Source organism: Rousettus aegyptiacus, unplaced genomic scaffold (assembly GCF_014176215.1).
Source record: "Rousettus aegyptiacus isolate mRouAeg1 unplaced genomic scaffold, mRouAeg1.p scaffold_m13_p_6, whole genome shotgun sequence".
NCBI classification, from domain to species: domain Eukaryota; kingdom Metazoa; phylum Chordata; class Mammalia; order Chiroptera; family Pteropodidae; genus Rousettus; species Rousettus aegyptiacus.
Window position 1 is genome coordinate 88323736 of NW_023416309.1, and position 13987 is coordinate 88337722.

General features: G+C 42.1%; 1 protein-coding gene across 1 annotated transcript in view; it reads right to left on the minus strand.

Moving 5' to 3' along the window:
- The window catches only part of YPEL2 (yippee like 2), a 59553-nt gene that overhangs the window by 12825 nt on the left and 32741 nt on the right, over nt 1-13987 (minus strand). The window contains exon 3 of the mRNA XM_016123073.2: nt 338-381. Coding sequence (XP_015978559.1) covers nt 338-381 — 44 coding nt within the window. The remainder of the gene's footprint in view (nt 1-337; nt 382-13987) is intronic.

Consider the following 13987-nt stretch of genomic DNA (forward strand, 5'->3'; position numbering starts at 1 on the left):
TTGGTGTCTTCTGTCCGCCCTCTTTCTCTTCCCTAATGACATATCTCACACCTGGTCATAAGACCTCATCCTGAGGCTCTCTCAGAAGCACTTCAGCTTCTTCCCTATGAGACTACACACACCCTTCTGATGTACCTACTGGGGGTAGAGAATATATTACTGTTAGCCAAATATGCTGCCAAAAAAAGATAACTGTGGAGAGTAATGCTACATAGGTTTTTTACTGTGGCAGAGAGGGTAGGGTCCCTTGTTTAATAATTATCACTGAGTGTTGTTTTCTTCCCCCACCCCTCAAAATTTTCACCAGACACTGGATGTACTATTCAGAGACACTCACACTGAGTTAAAGAGGTAGGCGCGTCCTTGACTTCCTTGGAACGACTGAAATGCAAGAAAACAAATCAATAGTTAGAAGTCCATTTCATCCACCCATTTGGAAGACCAGCCCCAAATCACAGCAATCATGATCTCCTAGGATTGACACAGCAAAAAGGGAGCAGTGAGCCAGTTAACAGTCCAGCTGGCAGATGGCATGGCGGGAGGAGGAGGAGGAGGAGGAGGAGGCAGAATAAACACAGCTTCAGCGCGAGGGCCAGTTTTCACCAGTCCAGGTGAGAAGATGGGAAAACCCTAAACTCTGCAGTATCATTACAACTTCTTGGCTCCTCATATCGTCTGATATAATGAATCCACCCGAGATAACTAATCCCTGTTGGTCTTTCCTAGACCTGCTCCATTTCAGCCATTTGCACTGGCCACAGCTTTCCTCAGGTTGGCTAGGAAACCAGCGCCAGCACCTTTGCTCGCCCTCTCAGTCCAACTCTGCGGAAGACGGCAAAGAATCCCCGAGACAGGATTAAACCACCAAGCAGAGCTTCTCACTTGTCTTCCATTCTTGTAGATCCTAACTGCCAGACAGTTACCATCCTCCAAAGTGGGAGCTCTCTTTCTGAGGTGTAAATGACTTGAACTCTAGATCACAGGAATGCTAATTATGCAACAATCCCATTTTAAACTTCTAGCTTAAACATGAGCTTCTTTCTTCCGGCTGAAAGATGGCAGGGAACAGGAGAAACAGGAGCCAGCACTTGCCATGCAATTTGGCGTCTACTTCCACTAACACAGGCCCTATCCGTGTCTCTCTCCTCTGGTTACACTGAAATGTCTGGCTGACATGAGCCAGCCGTGTTCTGCATTGCTGCCTGCATTTTTAATGTGGCCTCACAGTTGTGCCCTGAATTAAACATCCTAGTCTTCTCTGAAAACCACTCAAAAAAACAAAACAAATAAAGGGTTCTCCCATGGCCTTTTATTCAGTGGCTGGGAAAATCTGAGGGTGACTGTTTAATAGATGACCAGAGGGTAGGAAAGAGCCAGACAGGACACAGATCATTGAACATGAGACAGTCATTGTCAGAAGCACCGGACTTTTAGGGATCAGTGCCACTAGCCAGAGAGAAAGGCAAAATTCCTGACCTATAGAAAAACTGCCTTTGGGGTAGCTGGATTGTTGGTTGCCTCCAACACACCAACGCACCAGGAGCCTTTGCTCCCAGGTGTGGCTCCAGATGTTCCCCAGCTGCTGCTCAATCCTAAGCCAGCTCTCTTTTCCTTTGGGTTTTGCAGGATCCCTGCAGAGCTCCCAAACTAGAATTGAGCATAAATATGAGTATTACAGCCTCAAAAATTGGGACCTGAAGTCCATGCCAGATGTTTGGATAAGACATTGTCCCAGAGACACAGAGTATAGATTTGACCAACCTGACAGCTCCACTTTGGAGCACAAAGACACCCAAGCACTGCCGTGGTAGCAAAAGCTTCCTTCCCGGTCTGGCCCCACCAACCTCTGCACTCTCTTCTCTTGCTGCTTTCCCGCCGTGCCCTTTGTTCCATTTGGGCCAAACCACAAGCAGTTCCTGGAACTTGCATTTCACCAGCTTTGCCCTCTATGTTCGCTCAGATAGGGAGGCTTTTTCACCTGACCAATCCTAAGTCTCGACTTGGCTTCCTCTCCGTCAAACTTTCCCCGATTTCTCCAGGAAGAGGCACTGATTGGCACCTGGGTCCTGGACTCTTCTTGTCCCCTATCTGTTCATTCTTTATTTGATTTTAAGAAGGAATTTGGACGAGCTGACTTCTAAGTCCAGCTCCAAAATTATATCCTCTTATGATTCCATGGCCCTACCTTATGAATACTTGGGAGTGTCATCCTCTAAGAAACTTTTATCAAGACCCTTTAAGTTCAGAGCTTAGAAGAAGGTGGCTCTGAAAAAACAAATTTCAGAAAAATGACAAAATGAATCAACTTAACCTCACCATTTGTGACAGAAAAACTCACTTATTTCTCAAACACTCACAGACCATCTCCTATCTGCTGGCACAACTGGGAATGCAGGGAGAGAGGCAGCATTGTAAGACTTTTCCAGGCAGTGGTATCCCCAGAAAGGACACAAGACAATCCTCCAGGGTAGGGATCTTCCCTGTGCTCGTCTGTATCATGTGTGTACATGGGGCTTTCATTGTGTGTGTGTGGTGGGGGGGACAGCCTTCTGCCTTTGCATTCAATATATCATGAATGCCATTGTTTTTGTGATATGGGATGTCAATGAGACTGATCTTATAAAAAAAAAAAAAAAAAAAAAAAACAGGGTCTTTAAACCGTAGGGTCCTTGCAATTTTTTTTGTAATGGGATAATGTACCACAAAGATGCTCATTTACATCAAAGTACTTAAAGATGCAAAGATAACTATGTTTTCTTTGGCAAAAAGATGAGCATTCCAAACTAGCTGGCTTTTGTGGTAAAATGTAGTAGGCTACTTTGCAATATTTTCCAAAAATAAACATGCTAAATCTGTCCCGTCAAAGTAAAGGTGACATTTTTACAGGTCGTGAAAATATAACTCTTTTTCAAAAGAAAGGTATACTATAAAGAGAACTGGTATTTTTGCAATATTTTAATTTTAAATGATCTTTGCAGTTTAAAATTTAGACACCTGTACAAAAATTCAAAATGCATTTAGAATAAAATGCAGAAGAAAACCATTGTGACCTTACGTTAGAAAAGATTTCTTAGATCCTATACCAGAAACATAATTTGTATTTAAAAAACTACTAAATTGAACTTCAGGACTTGTATCTAGAATATATAAAGAACCCTCAAAACTTAACAATAAGAAAACAAAAACCCAATTTTAAAATGGGCAAAAGATGTGAACAGAGTTCACCAAAGATAAATGGATGGCAAAAAAAGACCCATGAAAAAGATGCTCAACATTACTATTCATTAGGGGAAATGCAAATTAAAAACACGATGAGATATTACCACACACCTATCAGAATGATTAATTTTTAACTGACAAAACCAGGTGCTGTCAAGTATGTAAAGGGAACTCTCCTATATTAGAAAACGCCACAGCCATTTTGGATGAGTGTTTGGCGGTTTCATTTAGCCAAGTGGAATGAAAACAAAACACTTTGTTTACACAAAACCTGTATGAGAATGTCTTTAGCAGCTTTATTCATAATTGTCCCAAACTGGAAACAACCTAAATGTCTCTCAGTTGGTGAATGAATAAACAAATGGGTATATCTATATAATAGCACTCTGTAATAAAAAGGAACAAACTATTACTATACATGCTGAATGAAATGCATTCAGCAAAGCAGATCAGTGCTTGCCAAAGGTTATGGGTAAGGTGAGAATTTTGACTATAAAGAGGTAAAAGGGTGACGGAACTGTTCTGTTATCTCGATTGTGGGGGTGATTACAGGACTATGTATTTGTCAAAACTCACAGGACTGTACACCAACGAGTGAATTTCACTGTGTGAAACTAAAAATAAATTTTTAAAAATCCAATAAAAAATTTAAAAATAAGCCATCTCTAAAATTTCCTGTGTCTGTATACTGAACTCCTATACTTATTCAATTAGGAATTGTAAACAGTTCCCTAATCTATTTAAAAGTATTCCAAACAAAGAGTTTCAGAGGGATTTGAAGGCTTGTTAAAAATCGCTTCTCTGAAAATTTGCAAAGAGCAACTGCAAAGTTCAGCAAAAACCTGTGTGTACTTGGTGGATGGTTTGAAAATGGGGATCATGATTTTTTATAAGCAAAAAGATGCTCACTTATGTTCCATTTGAATCTACCTTTCTTTGTAGAGAAGTTTTCAGTGAGGGAAACTATTAAAATGAAGTCTTGAAATGCATTCTCCTAAGAACATATCTTTGAATTACTGGATCAGAAAGGGATAAGAAAGGGTTTTGTTTTGTTTTGTTTTTTAAGAGCATATTCAATGACATATACCTTTAATAAAATAAGAGTAAAAACAAGTTTATAATTGTCTTATTTCTCTTTTATCCTTTAAAATTACATAATTAAAATTTTCTTACATTTGTAATATACATATAATATAGAAGCACACATACTATTTATAAGTATGTATGTATTAGGAGCACACACTCAAACATTATACTGATAGGGGTGTGGATTTTTAAAGTTTGGAGGCCACTTCTCTGAGGGTTGCAGGGCAGGGCCTAAGAATACCTTTCCCTAGCTTGACATAGATTAGAATTCCTAGAGAGTGGAGGAAGGGGAGGACACATGGCAGAGAAGAGACACGCCAGCCAGGCCCAGAGGCGCCTCACAGGGCCACTGCGTTTCCTCCAGGCCTGTTCTACGAGAGTGTGCTGGCAGAGGCCCACACACTCTTCAAAGAGAGCCGAACCCAGGCGAGGCTGTCTTAGTGGCAGTGTCCACACAGGTATTCCCTGAGACGCAGTGCCTGTGAAACTACTGCCTCAGCCTGGCACTCAGAAGCAGCTAAATTTCCTGGGGCAGAACTCTGGGAGTTCTTTCACCATGGCCTCCACACTGGGGCCCTGCCAAGTCAATAGTTATGATGGGGAAAACAGCGAGTGAGAACAACAGGCATCTTGCAAATAGACACAGACAAGAATAGCCCCGGCTGGGCCACTGTATCCTGTGGGGCCCGGCCCAGCCCGGCCCAGCCCAGCGCAGCCAGGCATGGCCTGGCACCCCCTTGAGCAAGGGTGGTACCAAAGGTGGGGAGACTGAAAGGAGGTTAAGGAAGCAATTAGAGTGAAGCAAATAGAATCGCAGACCAGGAGATTCCAAACAGACTGTCAGACACATTTGTTTGCTGTCATTACTGCCAGGCAACAAGGCAGCTCTTTTCCATGTTGTGTGTCAACCAAGGCTGGTGTTCAGGGATCCAGGAAAGGATTTTTTTTTTTTTTTAATTACACAAAACTTTTCTTCTATCCTTTAAAGGAAAGTAATCATTTCAGACCCAACCCTTCCAGCCAGCTCAAAGGAACGGAAAGGGTTTTGAGTTTCCTGTTTAGTAGCCAAAACCACTGATTTCTGGCCCCTTTGAAAGTCTGGAAGACAGCAATTCCTTTTAAAAGTACGAGGATGGTGGAAAAATGAATACTTTTGGGGAGAGGTGGCAACAGAGCAAACATATGGGTTCCTTCCCCTTGGTGACAAACTCAGTTCTTCACCCTGGAGTCCTGTTCAGATGAAAAGATTCAGGTATGAAGTCCTCCTGCCATGAAGCAGAGCCTCTCCAACACAGGCCCCCTCCTCTCACGGGAAGATCAACCACCATTGTCAACGGAGCATGTGCCTCAGGAGGTGCACGGAGAGATGAGGGAAACAGATGCCCACCTGCCTGCCTACCTGTAATATCTGAGAGCTAGATGCATATCTGCACATGGCAAGAGGAGCTAGTCTTGGCACCAGAAATTCAGGATCAAATTCTGGTTTTACAACTTCAACTTATGAGCTACTTTCCCTTGGGAGAATTACTGGCCCGCTCTCAGCTTCCACATCTTTTACATCTGTAGATGGAAACCATGCCTATATTTCATAGGACTGTTGAGAATAATAAGTAAAACAAGGTAAATAAAGTGCTGAGTAAAAAGAAGGTCAATTCCTTATATTTCCTCTTTGGCCTTTACAGGAGCCTGGAGAAGAGAGGTGAAAAGGCTGATTTTAATCTACTTGATTCTTCAACACCCTTTTCTTTGGTGACTTTGTTCCCTCTTTTCTCTAGCATCATGACAAATGGCAAGTCTCCCACTCTTTGATACTCAATGTCTCCATAAAAATGGAAGAATGAGACTGAAGCTCCTCATGAGGTTTTCCATTTATAATATTCTGTGAATCTTTTCAAGCACTTGGTGCTTGTTTTTCCAATGACCATTCACGAATAGTTTCAATAACATGGGCTTCAAAGAGGCAGACTACCAGCTATGTCACTAACTTGAGCAAGCCAATTAACTTCTCTTAGACTCAACTTCCTAATCTGTAAAATGGACACAATTAAATAGTATTCAGGCTCATACTAGATTTGTATACAAAATGAATGATAATGTAAATAAAACACTTCCTAACTTCAAGGCATTACATAAATTTTATTGTTGTTACAATTTATTTTTATTATATAGCTATAAAGGAACTTATTATTACAAACATTAAGTTTAGGGTTTTAAAAAATTAAAATATAACTCACATTACCTTTAAAGTCACCCTTTTAAAGTATACAATTCAGTGGGAGCTCTTAGGATATTCACAAGGTAGAGCAACCATCACCACAATCTAATTCCAGAACATTTCATGCCCCAAAAAGAAATTTCACATCATTATCAGTCACCTTCCATATCCCCTGCCCCTAGTCCCTGGCAACCACAAGTCTACTTCCTGTCTCTATGGATTTGCTCAAGGTACTATATATCAAGGGTCCCCAACCCCCAGGCCACAGACCTGTATTGGTCATGGCCTGTTAGGAACAGGATGCACAGCAGGAGGTGAGCGGGCAAAGCTTCACCTGTATATGCAGCGGCTCCCCAGCAGCAGCAACACCACTTCAGCTCCACCTCAGATCATCAGGCATTAGATTCTCACAGGAGCACTGATCCCTGGTGCCAAAAAGGTCGGGGACTGCTAGATACTATTCAACAGCAATCCCCAAGCTTTTTGGCATCAGGGATCATTGTTCCTATGAGAATCTAATGCGATGATCTAAGGTGGAGCTGAGGAGGTGACGCTAGTGCTGAGGAGCTGAGGAGCGGCTGCAAATACAGATGAAGCTTCCCTCTCTTGCCTGCTGCTCACCTCCTGCTGTACTGCCTGGCTCTTAACAGGACCGGACTGCGGCCCAGGGGTTGTGTCCTCCTGCTACACAATATACCATCTCAGTGAAAAGGGAGCAGAAGTGTTAGGCAGAGAGATACAAAGAAAGGATTAGTAAAACTCCTGCCCTTGGTATATGGGCTAAACACCACCTCCCCCAGAAAAGAACTGACAGGCTAAGGAGAGTCAGGCCAGTCCTTTTTCTTTTCTCATTCTTTTTTCTATCCATAGTTAAAGCTGGTGGAGTTTCCTATTTATTTTAGGGTCAAAGTAAGCCACAGGCTCCATTCCAAAGAGCTGAAACCCAAGCAAAATAATACTGGATCCTGTTGAATTTCACCCTGAGGAAGGTTATGGAGAAAGTGGAAAGGGTGATAATAAAGAACAGTGAAAATTATGAAAAACTCCAGAATTAGAACCAAAGTGCAACTTTACAAAGAAACTGTGGACACTTATCTAAGAGGAAAGAAGATTAAACAGGATTTCTTCCATCTTCTCTGCAATAAGAGCAAGAGGAAATGGACTCTGGTGGAAATAAGAGATGCGTTAATTACAAGGGAAGAAATTTCCTGACTCTCTATGACTTCCACACTAGGACACGCGTCATCAGGAAAAGACTAGAAAAGGACAATACTATCTGTATGTGTTTATGGGTTATGAAAAGCTTTTACATATTTGTCCAGAAACTTTGAATGGGGTAAAAAGCCATGTGTGCTGCCTAGTGTCAGAAGTATGGCTTCCCATAGCCCTCTTCCCCTGGCTTTGAGCGTTGGTAGGTCTCAATTCACCCTCACATTCCTGAAACAGATGGAGGGAGGGGCAGGGAAGAGACTGGTTCTAAAGGAGGAAATATCTGCTGTGCAGAGTCATAAAATTCCAAGGGCATGTGAGCTTACACTACAAGGAAATGAATGGCAAAAACAAAAGGTAGTGAGGAGTGTATGAGCCACCTTTTATTGCTGAAACAGGGAGATTCCGGGACCTAAGTCATATAATGATCAGGCCTTTCAAGTTCACCTTCCTGTTGACTTCCATGAAACAGACTGCTTTCAGAGATGGACCTAGAATCAAGAAATAGAATAGGGAAAGATCCTGCAAGGTCTGCTCCCTCATGGTTTCATGCCTGCTTGACGTTTAGTGGGAAAGATGCAGGCTTTGGAGCTAGGGACGCCTTGGATCCAGCCCTTACTAGCTGTGTAAACTTCTTTCTATCTGAGCCTCATGGTCCCATCTACGAAAGAGAGGAACATAATGCCTATTTCATAAAGCCCTATTCCAAAAGAATACTGTGAGGTTAACAAATGTGTGAACATAAAGCACAAGACCCAGCTCATAAAAAGCATTTAATAAATGTTTGTTTCCTTCCGCACCACCACAGGCTTTCAGCATTTAAAATGGGAGCTGCATGACTAATCTGGAAGGGCTGGGCTGTCTCACCGGAGCTTACCCAGACTCTCTTCCAACTCCCCCCATAGCTATAAACTTCCACAGCTCCTCCCTTGTATCTCTCCCAGCCATCCTAAGGGCCTCAGATGTGGCTTGGGACCGTGTAGTTGTTCTTTGCTAAACCAAGAGTAGATAAGGCTCTCTCAAGTCTATAGCAAACGGTCAGGACAGTTAGTGCCAACGTAAACATGCAGCTAGTGGGAAAACAGATGCTGCCAGCTCTCAACATCCTGCATTCTCCCCATGCTCTACAACAGGGAAGGCATGAAGAACATGCCTTCTCCAGAAGGGTAGAGAGCAGGGGATTCCCATAATCGTCTAAGCACCATCCTTTAAAGAAGAAAGCCCTACATGTCACCCTCACGAGGTCTGTTCGAGGAGCTTGGTTTCTGAGTTAGAGAGCAGAGATGGTGGAATAAGGGTGTGATGGCAACCAGTTACTACTAGCAGGGCCCTTTGTAGTTCGATTCAAATATAAATCTAAAACTTAAAGGGGGCTGAAATAATGGAGCTGGAATTTCTCTTAAAACCATTAGGCCTTCGAAAACAATTCACTATGAGCTGCTGAAGTTAATAAGATGATACAAGTTAATATATACCCAGGAAGAACAAATACCAATTTCTTAGATTTATGTTTCAATCTACACGACTGTTTCCAAAGCCGATTGGGCATTAGCAAATGAAAATGTCCTTACATGACAAGGAACGTCTGTAAAGTCAGTCAGTGGGCAAAACCTACACTCTCAAGGTTAGCCTTCCCTGCAACCAACCAATCCAGGCAACAAGACTAGAAAAGGCCTTCCTCCAAGACTGAAGCTATGGAAGGGAACGCTTAAAAATGTTTTTTTTGTTTTTTTTTTTTTACCAAGCAATCTCTACAGTGAAACTAGGGAGGGGTTATAGATGAGATAGAGGTGGCTCATTAAATTGGAAATTGTGAAATAACAACAGTAACAGCTCATGTTTATATGGTGCTTACTATAGGTCAGGCAGGATTCAAATTGTTTTACATAAGCCAATAATCTGATGAGGTAGGTACAATCATCTTCTCCATTTTGCAAATGAGAAGAGTAAGGCAGAGAGAGGTTAAGACATGTGTCCAAGGTCAACCAATCAATACATGGCAGAGACCCAGGTAGTCTGGCTCCAAAGTGTAGGGGAGCAGGAAGAGGGGATAACAAGTATGGTATCTAAATGACTTCCTAAAAGAAAGGAGCCTAATAGAATTAAACTAATACTGCCATATATTTAAGATGTCAGAATGTACAAAGTACTTTCACATACATTACCTGAATCAATCTCCAAAAAACAGAGGAGGAAAGTGAAGCCCAGAGCAGAACTTACCCAGTTTTACACAGCTTGTAAGCCAAGGTCAGACATAATTAAACCTATGGCTTTTGACTCCAAGTCCCAAGATTTTTCTAGAGCGGGTTCGCTCGGAAAATCTGTCTCTTTGATGAAGGAGGATGGATCAAGCCATAAGAACGGTTGAAAATCTCTTGGGTTATTCAACTTCTTCTACTCCGATTCCACATTTATTTAGCAACTGCCTAAATCTAATTCTCTCGTTCAAGTGGGTTTACCTTCAAGGAAGATTATACATGGTTCAAGTTTCAGGATTATCTGTTCCATAGTAAATTAATGAATTAGAATTCTGGTCTATTGATTAGCTTCCTGTTAGTTGTGGTAGAGTGAATCACTTCACCAGAGCTTGGTCACTCTTGAGTAAAGGGATGAAATTTGTAAACCTACAAAGTTTAAGGCTGACCGAGGACCACCAAGGGATGTTCTCTGCATCCCGGCCTGAAAACAGCTTTCCCAGGTCATTACTGAATAAATGATTCTTATTTCACAACCCACGGAAAAAAAATAATTAAAAGAAAAGAAGCCCCTTAAATACCTTCTTTCTTTGCCACCTGAACTTCAAGGCAAAGAAAGACTAAACAAAGAATCCAGAAGAATAATGCTTGGAGAGTTTGTAAAAAAGAGAAATACTTAATTAATCACAGTCTGTAGGAACCTCATGCAGTGGAGTATAGGAGAGGATCTCAAAACGAAACAAAATATGCATATGACTTTATCTAGTTTTAATTTCATAGACCATTGGGATCTGAAGGAGACCCAAAGGCCAACCATTCACCTGATGATGCATGGCTCTCGTCCACATTTCTACCAAACCTCTGCTTAAAATTCTTTCAGGGATAGGAAACTCATTACCTTCCGAGGAAGCCCAATCCACTGCTAGTAGCTCTGAAAGTACAATTTCTTTTATGAGCGGAATGAACTCTGTCTCCTGAGAACTAACTCCCTGAATCCTCCATCTTTACATTCTTTGGCACCAAATGACACTTCGAATTATAGCTTTCATGCTATTATCTTGCCCGCATCAAGGTTTCCTCCTATACATTCAATTTTTCCCAGTTTAGTAACTTGGCATAATGAAAGAATTATGCAGTTGAATGAGCTAGACCCAATTCCCAGTTTGGGCACTTTCTCTACTGTGGATTCTTGGATATGTTCACCTCTCTGTCTCAAGATCCTCATCTGCCAAATGGGATAATAATGCCCACTCACAGAAAGTAAAGTGCCTGACATAACAGGCCCTCAGTGAGTGGTAGTACCCTTCCTTCCGCCAGTCCCTTCACATTTCCCACATGTCGTGGTTTTACCCTCACCGAGTTTACCACTGTCCTCTAAACCTGATTTTTCCTGTAATATTAGGTGTTCCCTAAACACTTTCAACACTTCCCTGCTAATCAAAGCAGAAGGCCTTACTTCAACAATCGGGATGGAGATTGCACATACAAACGAAAGCGGGTTGGTTGATTGACGTATTCTCCCCACTGGGCCTGTTGTCCAGCATTAAGCTCCCCTCTGGTGAGGATGTTACCACGTACCTTCATTTAACCTCTGTATTTATATACCACCCAGGACATGGTTTAGGAGTTATGAAGGAAGAGATGTCGTTACTTAAAAGGGTCACGGTGGTAAGGGTCATGGTAGGGCTTGAAGAAATCACAGCCAAAGAGCTCTATGAAAGAGACATGAGCATATAAAGATTTGAGAACAGAGTACTTGCCAAAGCACAAAAGCTGGGCACTGGTGATTGTCAGTATTCACTCTAGAAACAGAGTATGACTGGGTAGGAACAACCAGTCTGCTACACGCCCAGCCCTGTCAGGCAAGGCTAGATCATCTGCCTCCAGCTAGCATGATGTCCTTGGGCAGATCCCTGATCTTCGCAGCTGGGAGTTGCATCATCTGTGAAATGAGGGGGTTGAGTAAGGTCTCTGACAAGGGTGAACATTTTGTTAGTCCATATTCTCAAGAGAGAATATGCCTCGCACATTAAACAAACATTTCTGACTCAGAGTTAGACCTTTTCCCTTGTGTTTTGAAACTTCCTGTTTATCTGCATAAAAGGTCTTTTATACTCACCAGCTAATGTATCTACCTTATCTGATCATTTCTCCCTTAGACTCTCATTCTCAAGACACAGTTAAAGCCCTTTCACATATTCTGGTGCTCAACCCTCTCCTCTGGCCAATGGGAAAGTCTCAGGCACACTGTGAAATAACGGGAGCTGGAAAATCATCTCCCAGACAGAAAAGCTTTTTGCCACACTAAAGTATCTATGATATTAAAAGACTGGAGGGGTTGGGGGAATCCAATATTCAGTAATTAGGGTATGGCTCAGAATCTTGTGATGTGGTCATGAAGAAGTACTGTGCCTCCATAATTATAAATCAGTCAACAGTTAATGAGCAGCTGTGTCCCAGACTTTGCTGGGTACCATGGAAAATACGGCGAGTCAGCTCTGCCCTCGGGATGCTTACAATCTAGCTACTAGAAAATGGGACTAAAATACATAATATATGTAGAAAATCATGTATGTCACTATAATGCATTATGAATGTTAGAAGAATTTTGAGAACATGCGTGGACTGGAGAGAATGAGAGCACCTTAGGTGGCACTGAGTGATACAGGAGAGAAGTTTTTCCTTGAAGAGGAAGTAAGGTTGAAGAAAACGAGGACTAAGCATAGCCTATGTATATCCTCATCTCCTTCTTAGGGGAGGACAATAACTTGACGAAAAGTCAGCACTGGTCCCAGATGTCTGCTACATATAATAATAAAAAACAATATCTTATATCTTCCATAGTGTGATACTGCCTCAGGGCACTGTCAAGTAGTATCATGCTTTATATCGTGTTTTTATGAGGAAAGAAAACCACCAACGGGAAGAGAGCTACTCCTAGAAGCCAAATATCAAGAAGCCTCTGCCTCTCTTAGACACCTACCTACTTTGTCTTGAAGTGAATGTGAGCATTGTCTATTGTGCACACATCTAAACACAGGGCACTCTTATCACTCCCTTATTCTCTAATTTTTCTTTACTGATGGGGGTGGAGAGGGTGTGGGATCCTTCACAGCGCTGGACAGCAAATTTGAAAGCAGAACTTGTTCGTTTTTGAACAAGGACCAGCCAGTTGGACCACAGAGTGGGTGTTTCCATGCAAATTCCAGCACTTTTAAGTTGCTCCATGAACCAAGCCCAACCAGGACAGAAATCCGTATGTGTGTGCGTGCGCACGCGTGTGTGTGAGTGAGAGTGTGTGTTGCAGCCAGCTCTTTGATTAGGTCTTGAGAGGAACTCAATTAGCATTATGGAAACACAGAGCAGATTTCAGAAAGGAAAGGTCAGTTGCAAGCCCTAGCGTTTGCTATCAGCCATCTGCCAAGCAGGAAGTGCTACTCAGATCTATTTTTAATCATCTTCCTCAGGCAAGGGCTCCTGGGAGAATGCACAGGCCAGCCTTATTTCAAGACAAACATTTAATTGCTCCCTTTCTAAACACATTTTAAAATAGTCTCTGGACACTCCAGATATCGTTTTCAATATATTCTGGATACCAACCAATATCCAGAGGCCTAGTTCTTAGGTTCTGTCACTCTGGCACTCCCTACAAGGTGAACTGTGGAGGCTGTGGCTGGGGACCTCTTCTTGGGGAAATGATGTAGGACTGCTTGGAATATCAACTAACTGCACCCACATAACGTAATAATCCCTGTAACCAGGTTCCAAGTATTTGCTCTCCTTGCAAGTGACAGAGAAGAGAGGAGAGGAGGTGGAAGTTTAAGTCCAGGGGACACATTCATTCCTCAGAGCTATCTGTGTAAACTTCCTGGTCACTTTTTATTATTATTATTATTATTATTATTATTATTATTATTATTATTATTTTAAGTCCTTATATCACCTCAGACAAGTAAATTAAAACCAGTTCATCTGGCAGTGAATTTGTTACTCAAGATATGGATTGGCTAAAGAAAGGAGAAAGGTTTCACCTCAGTTCACACAGGGGCCCAGCCTGGGCTGT